Genomic DNA, 21,110 nt, shown 5'->3' with positions numbered 1-21,110 from the left:
AGACAGGCCTCCAGGTCACCTGCGCTGGGGCCACCCTCCCACCGGTGGCCATGTCCCCAGGCTGGTCGCCGGTGACATCTCCTCCTTTCCTCTGGAGGACAGTCAGGCACCGTGTGTTACGGCACTCTCCTGTCTCATGGTTTGGCCTGGATTGCCTGAGTCTTTCCTTCCGTTTTCCAGGGGACATCATGATTGACTACACGTACGTGGAGTGCACCTCAGCAGTGATGCAGGCGCTGAAGACTTTCCATAAGCAGTTCCCAGACCACAGGGCCGGGGAGATCAGGTAAGGGGTGCTTGGCCACGCAGCACAGGTGCCATTAACTTGGGGGCAAGAACTCAGACAACCTTGATGTCATTGAGAGCAAGCCATTTGCTCACTTGGGTGCTAGGGCGGGGGGCCCATCTCAGAAAGGGGGCTTTGGAATGAAACTCATTTAAAAATGGAAGAGGTTCAGATGCTTCTGGATGTGGTTGTATGCCCTGAAGTATATCAAGTGTGTGTACTGGGGGTCAGAGTAGCACAGTTATACCATAAAAGCTATTCTTTGCATCTTCTTAATGTTAAAAGAGAACACATGAAGGTGTACCTAGGAGATACCACGGTTCAATTCCAGCCACTGCAAATGTCAGTATAATGTGGGTCACATGAACTTTTTGGTTTCCCAGGGCATTTGAAATTTATGTTTATGCTATATTGTAATCTTTTAAGTGTTCAATAGCATTATATCTAAGAAAAATATATCTCATTTAAAAACATTTCATCGCTAAAAAATATTAACCATCATCTTAGCCTTCAGCGAGTCGAATTGTTTTTGTAATAATAACATCAAAGATTACTGATTATAGATCACCACAACTGATACAATGGTAATGAGAAAGTTTGAAACATTGTGAGAATTACTAAAATGTGAGAGAGACATGGTGAGCAAATACTGCTGGAGAGTGGCCTGATAGACTTGTTCGACGCAAGGTTGCCATGAACCTTCCGTTTGTAAAAAAAAAACATAGTATCTGCAAAGTTCATAAAGCAGAGCGCAATAAAGTGAGGAATGCTCCACCTGTATTCAAATCATAGAATTTTTACATACACCTTTCCTGGTACAATTTGGCACATGTTCAGAGAAGCACACAAACCCTACATGTGGCCCTTGGGTGAATAATGAAGTATTCACCCACACACCCATGTGACCACATCAGGCAAACACGTTACCAGAAGCTACCCTCCTGGTTCTCCTTCCCACTGTGATCCCAGGTGGAACCCCACGTCTGTCTCCACTGTCAAATACAGATCCCATACTTGGTTTATGCATGTGCTGTCATGGATCTTTGGGGGTCTCTCAGTGGGTTATGATGAACCATCCTGCTGTGAACCCCCTTAGACTTGTCTTTTGGGGCATAGAGGTTCCCATTTCTTGAGGATGTGGATGTGGACTTGCTGTGTTATGGGGCTTCTGTGCAATTTTTGTAGATTTTCCTTCATCCGTGTATGATTCTGTTGTTTCATGATTCTTGGTCTTTATGTGCTTTCCTTTTTCTAGATTGTTGGACTTGGTAAGTATTTTGTTCAGGATTTTGTCAAAGGTTTTTATTTTGTTAAATAGCTAAAGGGAAACCAAAGAATCGTTGAAGCAGTAATTAGTAACAATTTATCATGCACACACCAAAAAAACAGTTTGCAAACCAAGAGCGCTCAAACCAAAACTCTGAATGAGACTTGGGTATATATTGTTATAAAGCAGCTTATATTGTGAGAAAACAGAACGTTTATTCTTCACAATGATTGGTTTACAGTATTAAAATTTTAAGTGTTTACTTTGTATCAAGGTTGAGAAGCAGTTTTCTTTATGATTTCCAGAGGTGTAAACAAGAAATGACCCAGGTCAAGTTAGTCTTGCAAAATAAGCTAAATTAGCCGTTGTGTGTATGATTGAGCTGGTTTTGTCTGCTTGGGGAATTTTCAAGGCTGCACTCAGGTTTTTGGTCACTGTCTTGGCTGGCTGAGAGGATCACCAGCCAGGGTCACATTATTCTTTGTCTCTACCGTTGGTATCTCTTTTCTCATTAGTTGAATTGACAGATGGGAGGGCCATGTACTCAGGATATTCATCATTCACGTTGTTATTGCAGATTTCATCCAGTTGTCTCATTCTGATGGCTAGCATTTGGCATGTGAGTGGCTGCTGATAGACATTTAAAACCATTGAGAGTTTAATGTGATAACTATAAAAAGAACAACAGTCAAGATTGAAAAATTTCCCAGAGCCAAAATTTCATCAGTTAAGTAAATCAAATGGGTTATCACCAGATTCAGGTATTAGCTTTCTGACTCAACCTTCAAAAACTTTAAACGTTGTTTATGTAACACATGTAGTGTGTCAGCAACTGCACGTCCTCAGCGTTCCTCAGTAGGAAAGGCACACGGGGGCTTTACTTCAGGAGGCAGTACTGCACACGTGCTTCCACCTAAATCAGTCCTTTATATGATCTGAGCCATCAGGTAATTCAGTGAGAAGCATTTCTGTGGAAACAAAAGAAAGCAATGAGTAATAGTTAAAGCAAATTATAATTTCAGTTTCTGAGTTTGGGGAGCAGCCAGTTGAGACAATTTCTGGGTGTTGGGTTCAAAGCATTGTCAGATGAAGTGAGGACAGGCGTGGCAATCAGATAGGATAGTCCTGGTTCTCAGTGTGAGTCTCTGGTGATCTTTCTGAGTGGCCACATAGCAACAAGCATGAAGACTGTCCTCTCATGAGCTGTTGAAGTTTGTATCAAGTTGTCCAGCTTTTGCTTGCAAGGTTTGGGAAAAGGGCAGCATTCGTTTTGTAGTGAACTCAAAAGATGGAAGAAAATTGGAAGTGTTAGTTTGAAGAGTTCTATCCACATACAGGAAGAAATTAGAAGAATTCAGGATTCAGTCCAGTGTACACTGAGAAAACAAACTTCAAAGACAGTTAATGATGCTAGCATCTAATGTACATCAGTTCAGTTCAGTTCAGTCGCTCAGTCCTGTCCAACTCCTTGTGACCCCATGGACTGCAGCATGCCAGGCCTCCCTGTCCATTACCAACTCCTGGAGTTTACCCAAACTCATGTCCATTGAGTTGGTGATGCCATCCAATCATTTCATCCTCTGTCGTCCCCTTCTCCTGCCCTCAATCTTTCCCAGAATCAGGGTCTTTTCCAATGAGTCAGTTCTTTGCATCAGGTGGCCAAGTTATTGGACTTTCAGCTTCAACATCAGTCCCTCCAATGAATACCCAGGACTGATCTCCTTTAGGATGGACTGGTTGGATCTCCTTGCAGTCCAAGGGACTCTCAAGAGTCTTCTCCAACACCACACTTCAAAAGCATCAATTCTTTGGCGCTCAGCTTTCTTTATAGTCCAACTCTAACATCCATACATGACTACTGGAAAAACCATAGCCTTGACTAGACAGACCTTTGTTGACAAAGTAATGTCTCTGCTTTTAAATATGCTGTCTAAGTTGGTCATAACTTTTCTTCCAAGGGACAAGCGTCTTTTAATTTTATGGCTGCAGTTACCATCTGCATTGATTTTGGAGCCCAAGAAAATAAAGTCAGCCACTGTTTCCACTGTTTCCCCATCTATTTGCCATGAAGTGATGGGACTGGATGCCATGATCTTAGTTTTCTGAATGTTGAGCTTTAAGCCACCTTTTTCACTCCCCTCTTTCTCTTTCATCAAGAGGCTCTTCAGTTCTTCTTCACTTTCTGCCATAAGGGTGGTGTCATCTGCATATCTGAGGTTATTGATATTTCTCCTGGCAATGTTGATTCCAGCTTGTGCTTCTTCCAGCCCAGTGTTTCTCATGATGTACTCTGCCTATAAGTTAAATAAACAGGGTGACAATATACACCCTTGATGTACTCCTTTCCCAATTTGGAACCAGTCTGTTGTTCCATGTCCAGTTCTAATTGTATGCAGTTCTTCCTGACCTGCATACAGATTTCTCAAGAGGCAGGTCAGGTGATCTGGTATTCCCATCTAATGTACATAATGGTGTGTTATTGAAGAATAGTTTTTCTATCCATAGTAACCTCTGTTTCTGTCAAAGATACCCAAGTCCACTTTCAATAAACTTGTCCTGATTATTTATGTAAGTGTAACTGGAATAGTGACTGACCGTGTAAGCTTTTTAAAATCTGTTTTGCTGAAGCTTTTCATGAGGAATCTCAGATTAGACCTTCAGCGTCTCTTTAGGCTAAGAGGCCAAGCCAAGGAATTGTCCGGTTATGGCCTGTTACTGGAACAGATTTGTATTGAACTTTCACAAATATGTATTGTTATGAAAAATTAGAATGTTTAATAGGAGTTTTAGAATCGATCTGGGGGGACCAGATTGGGAGAAAAAGATAACTGTTTACCAAATTGCTGTAAGTTAAAGATAGCTTAAAAGAGAAGAAAAGGGGTTCTTTAAATTTAGAAAATGAAATGATAAAGAATAAGCAATGTTTTAAATTAAGTTATAAAAACTATAATTACCTTCATCAGTTCATTTAGTCTCCAGTGATTAATGCTTGTTGATCTTGATCTTTTGTTATCAGTTTTATGAATTCACCAGTTTTCTGCCAGAGTTCTGGAAATTTTTACCCAATTCAGTGTTTTGATCCTAAACTTATCAGAAACCTTCATTCTAGAGGACTTGTCAGAGCCTTTTCCATGAATCTCTTTGAAGATGAAGTGCTTTTGCAGGAATATTTTTGCAAAAGCCGCAAAGTAAAACAAATAATAACTATATTTAAATAATAATAACTGTTTGTAAATGACAATAATTGGTATTATGACTGATGACATTATATCAAGGCATACCAGATTTTTGGGAATTTCATGATTTCTGATTGTTGTTTAGTTGCTAAGTCACGTATGACTCTTTTGTGACCCCATAGACCATAGCCTGCCAGGCTCCTCTGTCCATGGGATTTCCCAGCCAAGAATACTGGACTGGGTTGCCTTTTCCTTCTCCAGGGGATTTTCCCAACTCAGGGATCAAACCTGTGTCTCATGCATTGCAGGCGGATTCTTTACTGCTGAGCCACCAAGAAAGCCTGTGTTTTTTTGAATATTTATATTAACAATTTCCATATAAATATTCCCTAAAAAAAAGTTCAGCCTCACTTCTTATTTAACAATATTTCCCATGAAATTTAACACATAATGAAAGTTAGATAGTTGTTAAAAATTTTTTTTCTTTCTTTTAATAGAGAAGACTCAGTTTTCTTAAGTAATCAAAGACCTGATAAAGACAAATCATAGAATTTTAGTTTCCTAGGCATATTAAAGGTAAACAAAAATCTTTCTTATTAAGATCAGACCAACAATCTAAGAAAAATATCCTTTTAACAAAGAAAAACAAATCCTAATTTTGTACCAGTGTGATTTTAATATTAAAATTCTTCCTTTTTAAAAAACTAGCATAAAATCCATTCTAATCTTAGTTGACTTGACTAAACATAAAATTCCTTTCTTAAGATTCCTTTTCTATAAACCTATACCTTTTTACATACTTCAGGTTTTGTCCTTTTTCCTTTTTTATTCTGGAACAATCATTTTACCTTAGAACAAAATTACTTTCTTTTTTCCTTGAATGAAAATGCATATTTATCCCTCATGCCTTCTACTGAAAACGTACATCCGACTTCTCCTATATAGTCCACTTTTTTCATCCGTATTATTTCTTGTAGTTTTGTAAACAAAGGAACAAGCTTAGCTCTTTTGCAAATCAGTTTTGGCAAGGGAACTTGCTATAGGCAGTTTGTATTTTCTTTGAAAAGCCTCTTTTTTAAATGCTGTCGTTTCAACTTTATTAGTTCAAATGTTATTTTCTCAATTTCAAAAACTTACAAAGCTTATCTAGAAAGGATGCAAGGCAGTTGTCACTCTTGAGTGTGTGTGTGTGCGCTCAGTTGCTTAGTTGTGTTCGACTCTTTTTTTTTTTTATCCTGGCAGGATAGCCTGCCAGGTCCTCTGTCCATGGGTTTTTCCAGATGAGAATACTGGAGCGGCAACACCATATCCTCCTCCAAGGGATCGTCCTGCCGCTCGGGACAAGCCCATGTCTCTTGCATCTCCTGCATTGGTAGGCAGATTCTTTACCACTTCACCTGGGAAGCCAGTTGTCACTCTTAGAGGATAGCATAATTGCCTGTGAACTACAGCAAATGATTGTGAACTCTTTCTACATAATACAGTTAAAATAAACCATATGCTTTTTGAAAATTACATTATGAGATTCCCTTGTGTCTACGGGTTCATCTTGGCATTGTTTGCTAGAGTGGGAAGGACCAAATAGGCAGGGATGCAGGATCCCCACATAGCTGCTGAAGGGGATTGCTCTCTGAGTTGAGTAGGCAGAATAAAGATTTGAAAGATGGGAGAAAAACTTCTGAACTGGTGGCAGCTTCAACTATAAGCTGTGACTGTCTTTGAAAACTCCACCAGAATTACCAGCCTTGCAAGTAGTTATAAGATTGCTCCCTGGCTGAAATCTGAAAAGACAAGGCAGCAAAGCAGGGGCCTAGGTTGCACCTGGCTTTGAGGAGTTACAACTGTGTTTGCAGAACAGGACGGGTGGTGTGGCTGTGCTGGCCTGTTTGGTGCACAGCCCTTTGTTACTCAATTTGCTGACCTATGAGAATGGTGGTTTTCAAACATGTGGAGTCATTCCTTAGAAGAAATACAGTGTACATTACAGCCTGTATCTTTGCATGTAAAACCATGGAACTAACTGAAAGAAAAGTTTAATAAATGGACATGTGTTTCTTGTTTTCAGTATATGCCATGTATGCATTCTATTTTGTACTTTATAAAACTATTACTTATATATAGACAAATGAATCTATAACAAATCTATCTATAAATTATGGATAAAATTGAAGGTGTACACTATTTCTTTATATAGATATAGATATAGATAATATATATTTTCTTTCTTTTACATGCTTATGATTCTTTTTCTTTAGAACTATAGAAAAGACAGATTGATCTTTGTAATGGAAGCAGATCATTGGTTTCCAGAGGGTGGAGGGAGCATCAGGAGCGTAAGGACACATTAGGAGGATGGTTTGTCCATTGTCCTGAGTATGATGATGCTTTCTCAAGTGTATGCATGTCGTAGAACTTACTAAATTATATACTTCAAGTAATATATCATATGTCAATTATATCTCAATAAAACTTCTTAAAAAAAAACCTAAAAACACAGGTACTTGTATCTTTGCTAGGCCAAAGAAGAATGAAGTCCTTCACCATAAAGAAAAAGGATATTGAAGTGGGGAGAAAACAGGAATAGGTTAAAGGTCAGATGGGTTGGGCTGCACCTCAGTGGGGCTCCACCAGCACTTTTTAAGGTAGGCTTGTCAGACAGCCAGGAAATCCAGGCCCGCTAGGAGGAGAGGCACTGGCACAGGTAGCACATTGTGCCCAGGCCCTTTCAAGTGTTACGTCCCTAATCACAGCGTAGGACACACATCCCAGTCTCTCGGTGCTCTTTGAAATGGATCTGTCCACTTGGGCCTGTCCTAGACCTGCTAAGCCAGAGCCTGCATTTACATAACATCCCAGATGATTCATAGATAAAGTTTGTGAACTGCTAACCCAAAATATCAATACACAATAGTCTTTCTTTTTTAAAATTAATGATAATGTTAATCATAATTCTCCAATAGTCTATGATCAAAGTTTGAGAAATAAGAAGTTGCAGTAAGTCCTCCCACATAGGAGGAAACTCTCTTGTGCTGTGCTGTGCTTAGTTGCTCAGTTGTGTCTAACTCTGTGCAACCCCATGGACTGTAGTCTGCCAGGCTCCTCAATCCACGGGGATTCTCCAGGTAGGAATACTGGAGTGGGTTGTTATGCCCTCCTCTAGGAAATCTTCCCAACCCAGGGATCGAACCCAGGTCTCCCTCATCGCAGGCAGACTCTTACTGTCTGAGCCACCAGGGAAGCCCACCCTGGGTCTTGCAGATGCTCCAAGGCACATGCATAGCTGCCCGCTGGGCCCTGGGGTAAGGGATGGGTAGTGCTTCTGTGCTAAGAGCTGAGAACAGTTACCCTCCAGTCCTTCAGCAGTTGGCAGGCTTCCAGAATAGTCATGTTGGACACATTCTGCCAGTGCAGCTGTCCTCCTGGTGGGAGAGGGACTCCTGTGCTGCCTGCCCTGCCATCTTTCCAGGATCATCTGCAATTGATTTTGATATTGATCTTCTAACTAGACAGTTTGCTAAACTTTAATGAAGTTTTTAATACACTTTGGCTTATATAGCAGTCTTAGGTTTACAGAAAGATTGCATAGAGGGTTCCTGTTTAGCCACTTCCCTCCCACCTTGTTTCCCTGTTATTGATATCCTGCATTAATTTGGTACATCTTTTTTTAATTTACAATTGATGAACCAGTATCGACACATTATTGTCATCCCAAGTCCACAGTTTACATTCAGATTCACTCTTTGCATTAAAAATTTTTTGGTGCTAACATAATGGGTATTGTGATTTTAATTTCAGAATCGAATTGTTCATTGTGGTAGGAAAACAATTATCTATTGTATATTAATCTTGTATCCTGCAACCTTGCTGTAATTATTTAGTAGTTCCAGGAGTTTTTTGGTTGAGTCTTCGGGATTTTCTATGTAAATAATCAGGTAATCTGTGAACAAAGACAGTTTTATTTCTTCATCCCCAATATGTATACCTTTTATTTCCTTTTCTTGTCCTATTGCTTTAGCTAGGACTTCCCATATGAAGTTGAATAGGAGTGCTGAGAGTGGACATTCTTGTTCCTGATTTGGCAGGAAAGCATCTAGTTTCTCACCACTAAATATAATATTAGCTATAGGTTTTTGTGGCTGCCCTTTATCAAGTTGAGGAACTTGAGGAACTTCCTTTCTGTCCCTAGCTTGCTGAAAGTTTTTTTTTTTTTCTTATCACGAGTAAGTGTTAGATTTTGGTAAATATTTCTTCTATAGCTGTTTTTTTGGTCATGTGATTTCTCTTCTTTAGCCTATTGATTTGATAGATTGCATTATTAGATTTTTCAGTGTTGAACCAGTTGTTTCATACCTGGGATAAATCTCACTTGTGATATGTTATTCTTTTCATACATGATTGGATTGGATTTGCTAATATTTTATTGAGGATTTTTTAATGCCTGTGCTACTGAGAGATACTGATCTATAGTTTTCCTTTCTTATAATGTCCTTATCTGTTTTTAGTATGCTGTGCTCATCAAGCGAATAAGGCAGAATTCCCTGTTCTGGTCTTTGGAAGAGATTGTAGAGATGGTATAATTTCTTCCTCAAATATTTGGTAGAATTCACCAGTGAATCCATCTAGACAACTCTTTCTGTTCTGAATAATTGCTTATAGATTCTTTTGGGTTTTCTCTTAGAGAAAGCTTACAAATGACATATTTTTCCTTTCAATCCATAGGCCTGTAGTCTATTTTCTTGTTTCATTGCCCTGGCTGAGACCTTTAGTATTTTGCTTAGCAGAACTGGTAATAGTGGCATCTTTGTTGTATTTCCTGCTTTTGAAGGACAATGCTTCTAATATTTCTCCATTAAGAATGACATTTGGAAGCTTGCATCTGTGTCCAGTAATGAACAGCCTGAAGTTTTTGCTTTACCACATCACTCTTATCTGGCTGATTGAGAAGCTTACACTGAGCTCCCAGAATGAACCAGGGAAAACGTTCCTTCCTCTTTGTATTCCCTAGAAGAGTTTGTGTAAGATTAGAATGATTGCTCTTGGTGATTTAGTAGAATTCACTTATGAAATGTCTAGACCTGGGCGAAGTTTGTTTTTTATGCACATCTTTAGTAGTTGTAGGACTATTCAGGTCCTTTATTCTTGAGGCAGTTTTGATAAGTTAATATTCTGAGTGATTTGTACATTTTGTCTAAGTTTCCAAATGTATGTGTTTTTCTTTTTTTCACTTTTTAATTTCTGCTAAAACTAGAGTCATACCACTCTTTTCATTGCCGAAGTTATTTATTTGTTCCTTCATCCTTTGTACTAGTATCTCTTGCTGGGTGACAGTATTATGACAGACTTGGTCGCCCAAAGCAACACACGTCTATCACCTCGCAGTTTCTGTGGGTGAGGAGTCTAGGCACGGCTGAGCCAGGGCCCCTGCTCTGGATTTCCCTAGGTGGCCGTCGGGATGCTGGCAGTGCGGGGGCCTCACCTGAGCCTCAACTGGGGTCTGCCCCAAATGCGTGTGGTTGTTGGCCTGTTTCCATCCCCTGTGGGTTGTTGGCCGCAGGCCCCATGTCCTTGCTGACTGCTGGCTGGAGCCACCCTTGAGCTCCTGCCACGTGGGCCTCTGTACAGTGGCTCCATGACAGCCAGCAAGGGTGGGTCCAGTAGCGCCAGGAGTCCATCCGCCAGTCAAGGGGAGCTGGAGGCAGTGGCCGTCAGCTTGCAGGGTCAGCTGGCTACATGCAGGTTATGGGCCACGGCTCAAGGATGACATGGGCTGAGTGCCTGGGGGCAAGTGAGCATTGTGGGGGCTGGGTCATCCTGAGGCTGTATGCATACCTTCACCTCTAGCCTTTTCAGAGAACCCGGTCTTCTTCAGAAGTATCAGTTAGGCCTGTGATGGATCTTCTCTGCCCTCTGAATGTATCATTTTCTCTCTCACTTTATGTTTACTTAGAAAATTTCATTTGTGTGACTTAAACCTATCTATATCACTGACCCTGTTTTTGGTGACACTGATCCCCTTTGTAGCTGCTTCTCTTATGGGCTTGTCCTTGAGGTTTTCTCTCCTTCATTTCCTCCTTTATCTGCCTCTTCACTCTCCTCCTGTGACCTGTGATTACTGTTTCTTCAGCCTTGTATCTCCTCTATGAACCATTTGTCTTTACATATTTTAAGGAAGATCATGCTCATACTTATTTTATGTATTTTAAGGGAGATCATGCTCGTATTGGGCACAATAAAGGACAGAAATGGTATGGACCTAACAGAAGCAGAAGATATTAAGAAGAGGTACACAGAAGAACTATATAAAAAGATCTTAATGACCCAGAAAACCACAGTGGTGTGATCACTCAGCTAGAGCCAGACATCTTAGAATGCAAAGTCAAGTGGGCCTTAGGAAGCATCACTATGAACAAAGCTAGTGGAGGTGATGGAATTCCAGCTAAGCTATTTCAGATCTTAAAAGATGATGCTGTGAAAGTGCTGCACTCAGTATGCCAGCAAATGTGAAAAACTGAGCAGTGGACACAGGACTGGAAAAGGTCAGATTTCATTCCAATCTCAAAGAAAGGCAATGCCAAAGAATGCTCAGACTACACAATTGCACTCAACTCACATGCTAGCAAAGTAATGCTCAAAATTCTCCAAGCCAGGCTTCAATAGTACATGTATCGTGAACTTCCAGATGTTCAAGCTGGATTTAGAAAAGGCAGAGGAACCAGAGATCAAATTGCCAACATTGTTGGATCACTGAAAAAGAAAGAGTTCCAGAAAAACATTTACTTCTGCTTTATTGATTATGCCAAAGCCTTTGACTGTGTGGATCACAACAAACTGTGGAAAATTCTTCAAGAGATGGGAATACCAGACCACCTTATGTGCCTCCTGAGAAATCTGTATGCAGGTCAAGAAGCAACAGTTAGAACCAGACATGGAATAATGGACTGGTTCCAAATTGGGAAGGGAGTACGTCAAGGCTGTATATTGTCAGCTTGCTCATTTAATTTATATGCAGAGTATGTCATGTGAAACGCTGGGCCCCAAAATCACTGCAGATGGTGACTGCAGCCATGTGATTAAAAGATACTTGCTCCTTGGAAGAAAAGCCATGACCAACCTAGACAGCATATTAAAAAGCAGAGACATTACTTTGCTGACAAATATCCATCTAGTCAAAGCTATGATTTTTCCAGTAGTCATATATGGATGTGAGAGCTGGACCATAAAGAAAGCTGAGCACCGAAGAATTAATGCTTTTGAACTGTGGTGTTGGAGAAGATTCTTAATAGTCCCTTGGACTGCAAAGAGATCCAACCATTCAATCCTAAAGAAAATCAGTCCTGAATATTCATTGGAAGGAGTGATGCTTAAGCTGAAACTCCAGTACTTTGGCTACTTGATGAGAAGAACTGACTCATTGGAAAAGACCCTGATGCTGGGAAAGATTGAAGGCAGGAGGAGAAGGGGATGACAGAGGATGAGATGGTTGGATGGCATCACCGACTTGATGGACATGAGTTTGAGCAAGCTCCGGGAGCTGGTGATGGACAGCAGCCTGGTGTGCTGCAGTCCATGGGGTCGCAAAGAGTCGACACGACTGAGCGATGAACTGACTGACTGATGTTCTTTCTTCTGAGGCGGTAGAGTGCGGGGTGAGGGCAGCTGGTGCACTGCTGCTTTGCTGGAATGGACACCGCAATGTCCCACTGTGTTGCAGGGAGACCCTTGAGCAGGGCTTGCAGTTCTGTCGGCAGAAGCAGAGGCCTGATGGCTCCTGGGAAGGGTGAGTGCTGCCTGTGGGTGCAGATGCCAGGGGCAGGGGTGGGAGGGGGGCACTGTGCTGCCCAGAAGTCTATGGACATGCACCTGGGCCTTCCCCCACAGTCACTGCTCAGCGTTTTGCTGGGCAGTGAAGCCAAGGGCGTTGGAAGGACTTGGTAGCCTGATGGCTCCTCACCCACTTCCTCTGGGCTTGGATCCGGCTTGTGGAGCCGTCCGTGGAGGCCAGGTTGGGCGGGTCTGTCTCCGTGTTGAAGGCTTATGGATGTTTTCCTTGGAAACAGATGCAGCCCCTCCCTGCACACCAGAGGGTGCTGAGGGTGTGCCTGCAGCCTGTTGTCTGGCGCCCTGCTGAGAACTCAGGGATCGGGCTGTTCCCCCTTGTCTTCCTCCAGCTCCTGGGGTGTGTGCTTCACGTACGGCGCCTGGTTTGGGCTGGAAGCCTTCGCCTGCATGGGGCACACCTACCATAATGGGTGAGTGCAGGCATTTGCCCTGTGGTTGGAGGGGGTCTTCTCAGCATAATACTCTGCTGGAGGGTTTCTCCCTCTGATGTTTGACTTTGGGGTTGTTTTTACATGCTTTTAAACACTGAGAGAAGATCAGTTTTCCAGAAAAATGTATGAGGTGCTGTGCCTCACTGCTCTGCAGAGCCTCCTTGCTCATGTTGGGCAGGAAGCTTTCGGCCCTCTGCCCTCCCCCAGCTCACCTGCCCCACCCAAGTCCTACACCTGGGCTGGAGCAGGAGCAGCCACAGGCCAGGAGGCTGGCCAGGCTGGGTTGTGTCATGTGCGGGAGCCCATCTGCAGTTGTCTGGTCATCTCCCCAATCCTGTGATGCTGGTACCTCTCTCCCTTTCACCTCCCCTCTGGCACGCTGAGTGCAGGGGGCCCACACCCCCATCTCCGTTACCCAAGGAAGCCCGGCCAGGGTGAGGAGGGGCAGGGATCCTGTCCAGAGTGATGGCCCTGCATCTTCTGTCTCTGCAGGGTTGCCTGTGCAGAGATCTCCCGGGCCTGTGACTTCCTGCTGTCCCGACAGATGGCAGACGGAGGCTGGGGGGAGGACTTCGAGTCCTGCAAGCAGCGTCGCTATGTGCAGAGTGCCCAGTCCCAGATCCACAACACGTGCTGGGCCCTGATGGGGCTGATGGCTGTCAGGTGGGGGCTTGAGGCCTGTCCCAGAGCCACAGGGTAGGGCGGGGGAAGGACAGTGAGCCAGCAGCCAGGGTGGGCACGGCAGCGGAAGGAGGGGGAGACCTATGGGCCACCTTCATAGGTGACAGGTTCACAGGGCCAGGTGGTGGGTCCTGCAAAAGGCCTCTGAACAAGGTCAGCCAAGGCACAGGCTGTCAGGGCATGACTGTGTGGCAGCACCTGCAGCAGCTCTGTGTCACAAACATATTCAGGCATGCAAACATGACACACACACACAGAGTCATGCACACAGACGTGTACGTGGTGCCCCAGTCTGTGCCCCCTGTTGGATTTGGGGCCATTGGGAAACCTCCCTAAACCCCTCAGAGGAAGGCCAAGGATGTGGACAGGGGCAGACAGGTTGCACCCTGACCTGAGCCATCACGTCTCGTGGTGCCTCATCCAGCAGCGAGCAAGGTTAGGCCCCTGAGGACCGCTGGCCAGGTGGACGGGAGAGCACTGCTCATGGCAGGGACAGCTCTCTTGGCCACAGGTGGGCTGTCCTCCTGCCCCTTTGTTTCCATCCCAGTGGCATTCCCGCTCCTCAGGATGTCTGGAGGACTGACTGTTCCCAGCAGGCCTGGAGGTTCAGGGTGTCCATCATCAGGCAGCGTTTCTCATCCTTGTCCGTGCTTGGCTGCGTGAGCCTGAGGACCCAGCTAGAGGGGGTCTCATGCAGGGGGGCGGCGGGAGTGTTCAGTGCCCCTCTCCCCCAGGCACCCTGACGTGGCGGCCCTGGAGAGAGGAGTCAGCTACCTGCTTGAAAAGCAGCTGCCCAATGGGGACTGGCCCCAGGTACGTGTGGCTCCCCCCACAACAGGGCCCCATGCCCATCATGGCCTGTGGGCGGGGTTTCACCTGGGGGGTTTGGGCGTCACAAACATCACCAGGGTTGGAAGCAGGTCTGTGATGGTGGCAGGTCCTGATGGCCGGGGCTGGTGCACACGAAGCACTGGCTGGTGGCAGGGCTGGTGGCCTCTCACTGAAAAGGAAGGGTGGGAGGTCATGGGGTCATGCGATCAGGGGAGGGTGACGCGCCTGCAAGGGGCTGGTGGCCCAGGCTGAGGGTTGCTGCAGGGCCTGGGGTCCTAGAGGTGGGGGGTGGTAAGCCCGCCTGCTGAGGTCAGGGTCTGGTTCAGGGACCTGTCCTCCACCTAGTGGAGCCGCTGTGTTAACCCTTGTCCTTTCAGGAGAACATCAGTGGGGTCTTCAACAAGTCCTGTGCCATCAGCTACACTAGCTACAGAAACGTCTTCCCCATCTGGACCCTCGGGCGCTTCTCCCGTCTGCACCCCGAGAGCGCCCTCACTGGCCACCCTTGAGAGCCCGCCTGTGGGTGCCTGGGTGGGTAGTGGGGTGCTGGTCTCGCGAGTTCCAGGGGAGGTTGGGGCGGGGCGGGGCGGGGCCTGCTGTGGAGGTGAGGCCTTCAGACTTGATTTCCAGCTGGTGGAGCAATTTCTGGCTAGAGGAGCACTGGTGAGGGCAGCCACCGGATGAACCTTGATGCTGATGAACCTTGATGCTGGATACAGCGCATTGCGTTCGTGGAACCGCCTGGAGCGGTACCTGGCCTAGCTGTGGGTAGGGCTGGGAGCTTTCCTGACCAATCGCTGAGTTCGGGAGACCAGCGGCTATGCCTTGTACACATCCTGCTGCGCGCTGATGAGAGCCGGCTCGCGCTGCCTCTCTCTGGCTGAGGGACGTGCTAGTCTCATCACCCTCGCAGGAGAGGCTGGGCCTTGCTGTTCACCGAGGCCGGTTGGGCTCTCTGGGATTGGGGACCAGAATCGGTGAGTGTCCGGGGCTGCTCAGAGGAGAGCCAGATGCTGTACGCTGGCCCCGCCCCAGGTCGAGGTTCAGCCAGCTTGTGGGGCGCCAGCATGGCTACCTCGAGATTAGAGTTGTCTCCTAATGAGAAGAGCAGGAACCTGAGCTAACTCAGGGTGAGGGGTCGTGAGTGGCCCCACATGGGGACGACCCTCATGCCCCCTCCAGGGTGCTGCCTCTCAGTTCTCCTCTGGCTTCTAAATGCCTCTGGTCTGGCGTGCGTGGACTTTGGGCTCAGGTTGGAAAGTCTGAGTCCTGGAATTGCTTCTGACCTCCGAGGATGGGCAGCTCACCTGCGCAGGGTCCCTAGGAGTGTGGCTGTGAAGGCACAGAGCTTTGATGAGGGCCAGAACCAGGCCTGGCGTCACCCCTGGGCCCCACCTGCTTCTCGCCCACCCCAGGGCTGGAGCGACCCATAGAGGTGCCACCTCCCCTTCTGATGGCAGCCCCAGCCACGCTCCCCCAGCCAAGTGCTCTCCCTCAGACAGCCAGAGACACCTGGAAGCCTCCCTGCTCCCACCATTCCTGCTGGGAACCCTGAAGGTCTCTCAGAGGCTTGCACCCTGTGGCCTTGCTCCCTCTGGTCCTGGGACCCCCAGTGCTGTCCCTGACGTCTGTCTGGGGCTCACCTGCGAGGAGCCGTTTCCTGAGCTGCCCCATTACCCCTCCCCCCAACTACCCCAGGTGGTGGTCCTCCTGCTTCAAGCCTTGCAGGGCCTGGGCACAGGTAGGCAGGCAGATCCTGCTGCTCTGCCAACCGCCCCGCTGGCACCTAGTGGTGTTTAGCTGTGCTGGTTGAATGTCAGCACCCTCTGCAGGCACTTTTAAAGGAGTGTTTATGTTGCTGAAGGTGTGTGCTGGACCCTTTGGGATCTGTCCACTCTGCTCTTGTTCCAGCAGCAGACGGTGGTTTACCAGTTTGCGCTGGCAGTGGACACTGCCAGGCGTGACTGGGTCACTGGACAAAACACTAAGCTTCCTGAAAAGAACTCCACCTTTATACTGAAACAATGGAAGCCACCTATCTCACCAGTTACCTTAGTACCCAGATCCAGCCCCTGGGCAGAGGCACGTAGTGCCCTTGTCTTGTCCTGGGAGCAGTCATGGACTCGGGTCCTTCATGCCCCATGGTGGACACTGGAGCACCACCCCTCAGCCTCAGGGAGAGAGGAGCTGCACAAGATAAGCAGGAGGCACTCGAGTTATCTGAGGGAGAAATACTTGCCTCAGGCTGATTAAAAATCAAGTTCTGTATCCTGGGTGAAGGATGAATGGGTCTTGGTTCACACTGCTTTTCTTTTGGTTATCAGGAGCAAAATCTGAATGTTCACCAGGACATAAACCAGATCTGACCCTTTGAGGGATTCTCTAACCAAAAGTGCTTAACGCATAATAAAAATGTACCTCCAAGAAAGTACTTTCCTTACTGAGCATAACCAATGTTGATACCTAGATCTGAATTTTTTTCCGGTAATAAAAATGTCTAAAAACTGATGCCATCAACTGTGGCTTCCTCATTCTCTCAGCTCTCAGCAACTAATTACAGGTTAATTGGCTGGCTTGATTTAGTTTCATCTCTCCATCTGCAGTAAAAAGTTTTATTTATGACTCCCGTTGTTTAAAAAAAAAAAGGGTTAGAAGCATAAGACAAGGGGACATGAAGGCCAGAAAGTCAAAGGGGACTGGGAGGGACGTTGCTTGACTTGCTTGGTCTTGTCAGCCTCCAAGCTCCTGGCTAGGCTTTCTCCCTGCTTGTCAGGAGGGGGCATCTGAGTTCTTCTCTTCTCCATAAGGCATCTGGGTTGCAGCAGGATCACAGGAACTGCCCTTGGAAGTGTCCACGTTGGAAGCTAGAGATGCAGCCCTGGAGAGCTCAGGAAACTTCCTAGGTGCCCTGGGGCAGCCAGTCTTGACATTGGTTGCGTTTTTCACTTGGAAAAATGCACCTCAAGGTTGCGTTTTTCACTTGGAATTTCTGCTGCTGTTCTACAGACCCTCCTTTCTCACTCAAGGTTAGGGTGATACTGGTAACTTCAGACTTACTTGTCTTTAGTGAAAATGATTCACCCATTAGTTTCTATGAGCCTATTATTGGTACATGACTTCCAGGCTTCCTCATGGGAAAGTACCACTCGGGGGCTGATTGAGACCCACATTGCCATCATTGCAGAGCAGCTCCTTTGGTGGCTTCAGGCAGACTCGGGTGCCTGCCCCACAGCCAGGATATTCATGGGTGCAGGACAGAGTGAGCCTTCAACCCCGTGTTCCCTGACACCCCCCATTTCTCAGGAAGATGGAGGAGCAGGACCTGCCCTTGGGTCTTCCAGGAGTAGACAGGCACTGAATCGCCCTGAAGGTGGCCAGAAGACATAAAAAATGAGTGGAGCTTCAGTGGCCTATAGGATAATAGTGAGTGGTCCACCCTGTGTAATCTGAGTCCTAGGAAATGGGGAGGAAGGGCAGGAGGCAGGCAGCAAAATATTTAAGTAACTGTGGCTGACATTTTCCCAAATATGATACGTATAAGCTCACATTCATGAAGCTTAACCCACATGTAGCAGGATAATCACAGACCAGAAAGCCCAAGCAAAACCCACTTCAAGGCTCATGATAATTGATGACAAAAACTAAGGATGAATACAGCTTAAAAGCAAGCAAAACAGGCAAGTTAGGCTTCCCTCGTATCTCAGTGGTAAAGAATCTACCTGCCAATGCAGGAGACACAGGTTTGATCCCTGATATAGGAAGATCCCACATGTCACAGAGCAACTAAGCCCATGCACCACAACTATTGATCCTGTGCTCTAGAGTCCAGTTGATCCTGTGCTCTAGGGCCCGGAAGCTGCAACTGCTGAAGCCCATACTGTAGAGCCTGCAAGTCACACCCACCAAGCCCACATGCCCTAGAGCCCATGCTCCACAGTAAGAGAGGCCACTGCAATGAGACACTCGTGCACCGCTGCAGCTAGAGCTAGCCCTGGCTCACCACAACTAGAGAAAAGCCCGAAAAGCAACAAAGACCCAGCAGGGCCAAAAAATAAACGAGGCATTTTATGTATCAACAAAGACAAGAATGAGAAATGACTTATCAGAAGGAGAGCACAGTGAAATGACTTCTTCAAAATGTCAAAAGGAAAAAAAAAAAAAAAAAAAAAACACCTTAAGTTCTATATTCAAAGAAAATAGAAATGAAAGCAGAGTAGAACCTTGTCCTGATGAACCAGCGCTGAAGGAATTGTCCAGCAGCCTTGCCTTTGAGAAGCATTCGGTTGTTTGGTGCAGGAAAGAGAGGCTGGATGGAAACTGATCTCCAGAGAGTGAAAAGCACCAGGTGGTGTGTGCTAAGGATAGAAGACCTCCCTGCTTTGTCTAAAAGATTTTTTCTTTAAAATTAACTTTTAAAATAAAAAACAATAATGGTGTTTCTGACATAAGGAGAAGTAAAACACATGGCAACAATAACAGGATGTTAAAGGTGGAGGGAGGTTCTCATCTGTATATGAAGTGGTTTATTGCTTAAAGGTAGACCGATGAGCAAAAGAAACCTGCTGTCAACCCTATAATAAGCCACTAAAAAAGAAATGTACAGCTAGTCAACTAAGACAGTAGGTAAAACAGCTCAAAAGGGGATGAGAAGAAGAAAAATAACAGATGGGACAAATAGAAAACAAGATAATAGATTTAAACCCAGCTCTTACGCACTGAACTGTGGCCCTCTCTGTTCATATGATAGGCTTCTCAGGTAGCGCTAGTGGTAAAGAATCTGCCTCCCAACGCAGAAGATACAAGACTCCGGTTTGATTCCTGGGTCGGGAGCATCCCCTGGAGTAGAAAATGGTACACCCCTCCAGTATCCTTGCCTGTAAGATTCCATGGGCACAGGAGTCTTGTGGGTTGCAGTCCATGGGATTGCAGGAGTCGACACGACTAAGAGACTGGGCACAGTAGCATTCATATGATGCTGCACCCGGAGGTGGGGCCTTTAGGAAGATAAGGTTAAATATGGTTGTAAGGGTGAGTCCCTGATTCAGAAGGACTGGTATCCTTGAGAGAGAGACACCAAGAGCACACACTGAGGAAAGACCGCATGAGGACCCAGGTGGGTAGTTGTCTGCATGCAACTGCCGTAGGAGTGTCCAGCCCTGCTAATACCCTGTCTTGGACCTCTAGCTTCCAGAACCCTGATAAAATTAATTTCTGTTGTTTAAGTCACCCATACTGTGGTGTTTTGTTATGGCAGCCCCAAAACACTAGTAAGACATATACCACCAATTCAAATAATTGTACTAACCGTAAAGGGCTAAGCATTCTGGGTAAAAGGCAGAGATTGTCATGCTGGATGAAAAGCATGACACAGCTATGCTGTCCATTAGAAATTTCTATTTTATTTTATTTTTTTGTAAAATTTATGTATTTGGTTTCATCGGGTCTTAGTTGTGGCATGCGGGATCTTTGTTGCTGCTGGCAGGCTCAATAGTTGCAGCCGTGGGCTCTCCAGTTTGTAGTGTGTGGGCTTAGTTGCTCTGTGGCATGTGAGATCTAAGTTCCCTAACCGGGATTGACCCATGGCCACTGCATTGCAAGGTGGATTCTTAACCACTGAACCATCAGGGAAGTCTCCATAAGAGATTTTTAGTATAAAGATACAGGATAAAGGTGAAAGTTTAGAAAAAATGTGTAATGAAAATACAAATAAGAAAAAGTGCTATATTAGTATCAGTAGATTTCAGGAAAAGGATTAGTATCAGAAATAGAGACATTTACAAATGATAAAAATGTCAATTCAACAAGAAGGCTTAGCAATCTTACAGGCACCTAATAATAGAGCTTCAAAGTATATGAATGGAGAAGGCAATGGCACCCCACTCCAGTACTCTTGCCTGGAAAATCCCATGGGTGGAGGAGCCTGGTAGGCTACAGTCCATGGGGTCGCTAAGAGTCGGACACGACTGAGCGACTTCACTTTCACTTTTCACTTTCATGCATTGGAGAAGGAAATGGCAATCCACTCCAGTGTTCTTGCCTGGAGAATCCCAGGGATGGGGGAGCCTGCTGGGCTGCCGTCTATGGGGTCGCACAGAGTCGGACACAACTGAAGCGACTTAGCAGCAAAGTACATGAAGCAAAAGCCGGTGAGACAATAGAGACAATTAGACAAATACACGATAAAAGTGGGAGATTGCAGTACTTGTCTCAGCAACTGTAGACGAAACCTCCAACCAGCTTGAGTAACTGCATTTGTATAACATAGCATTCTTTCCGATGCTTATTCACTAAGGTAGGCCATGTGCTGGGTCAGGAGATAAGTGTCAAGAAATTCAAAAGGATTGAAACTGCACAGAGTGTACTGTGACTGCTGTGGAGTTAAGTTAGAAATCAGTAATAAAAAGTCTTAGAAAATCCCAAATATATGGAAATGAAACAATATACTTCTAAATCATCTATAGTCAGGCTTTCCTAGTGGTTCAGTGGTTAAGAATCCACCTTGCAATGCAGGGGACATGGGTTCGATCCCTGGTCTGGGAAGATCCCACATGCCACTGGGCAACTAAGCTTGAGTGCCACAGCTTCTGAAGCCTGTGCGC

General features: G+C 45.6%; 1 protein-coding gene across 5 annotated transcripts in view; it reads left to right on the top strand.

The window, feature by feature from the left end:
• The window catches only part of LSS (lanosterol synthase), a 30,524-nt gene extending 13,505 nt beyond the window's left edge, over nucleotides 1–17,019 (top strand). For 2 of the 5 annotated variants that reach the window (XM_019963689.2, XM_019963685.2), the window contains 6 exons: nucleotides 181–286; nucleotides 12,441–12,506; nucleotides 12,898–12,978; nucleotides 13,492–13,662; nucleotides 14,415–14,493; nucleotides 14,889–17,019. In XM_019963689.2, coding sequence (XP_019819248.2) covers nucleotides 181–286; nucleotides 12,441–12,506; nucleotides 12,898–12,978; nucleotides 13,492–13,662; nucleotides 14,415–14,493; nucleotides 14,889–15,020 — 635 coding nt within the window. In that variant the 3' untranslated portion in view covers nucleotides 15,021–17,019. The other 3 variants (XM_019963691.2, XM_070796319.1, XM_070796314.1) reach the window with 3 other exon arrangements.
• Nucleotides 17,020–21,110: the final 4,091 nt, after the last annotated feature.

This window comes from Bos indicus, chromosome 1 (genome assembly GCF_029378745.1).
Source record: "Bos indicus isolate NIAB-ARS_2022 breed Sahiwal x Tharparkar chromosome 1, NIAB-ARS_B.indTharparkar_mat_pri_1.0, whole genome shotgun sequence".
Taxonomy (NCBI): domain Eukaryota; kingdom Metazoa; phylum Chordata; class Mammalia; order Artiodactyla; family Bovidae; genus Bos; species Bos indicus.
The sequence above is the reverse complement of the archived record's forward strand: the minus strand, read 5'-3'. Positions and strand labels throughout refer to the sequence as shown.